This window comes from Chaetura pelagica, unplaced genomic scaffold, assembly GCF_000747805.2.
Source record: "Chaetura pelagica isolate M959 unplaced genomic scaffold, ChaPel_1.0 scaffold757, whole genome shotgun sequence".
Lineage (NCBI taxonomy): Eukaryota > Metazoa > Chordata > Aves > Apodiformes > Apodidae > Chaetura > Chaetura pelagica.
In genome coordinates, this window is record NW_009970727.1 from 1,336,474 (window position 1) to 1,336,927 (window position 454).

Genomic DNA, 454 nt, shown 5'->3' on the forward strand with positions numbered 1-454 from the left:
ACCAGCCCCCGGGCGGGGGGACTGCGGGTTCGGGGCGGGTTAGAGCCGGTCTGTGCCCCGAGGAGTGCGGGGAGCACCGCCAGCAGCGCTCGGAGGGGTTTTGCTCTTGCTCCCCCCCGGGAGGAGAATGAGGGGCGATGAGTGAAGTGGTTTTAGGGAGCTCGGAGGAGCCCCCGGTCCCCTCGGTATTGGCCCCGCATCCTCGGGTGATGTGGGTAGCCAAGGACCCCCTGCGTGTGGGTCAGGGCAGCCCCCAAAACCCGTGCCAGGGAGGGAGGGACCCCCGGGGTTTGTTGCAGAGCGCGGCTGGCCGGGTCCTGGGTCTGCCGTCCTCCCTGCACCCCTCCGGGTGTGACCAGGCTCTCCCTGATTTCCTGCAGGTGGCCGGGAATCTCCCCCGGCAGCCATGGAGCTGCCCTGGCTACAGAGCTGGGACAAGCCGTGCCGGCTGGTT

At 69.6% G+C, this 454-nt stretch overlaps 1 protein-coding gene across 1 annotated transcript in view; it reads left to right on the top strand.

Annotated features, from left to right (window-relative positions):
* Positions 1-406: 406 nt before the first annotated feature.
* The window catches only part of FANCE (Fanconi anemia, complementation group E), a 24,953-nt gene continuing 24,905 nt past the window's right edge, over positions 407-454 (top strand). The window contains exon 1 of the mRNA XM_010007128.1: positions 407-438. Coding sequence (XP_010005430.1) covers positions 407-438 — 32 coding nt within the window. The remainder of the gene's footprint in view (positions 439-454) is intronic.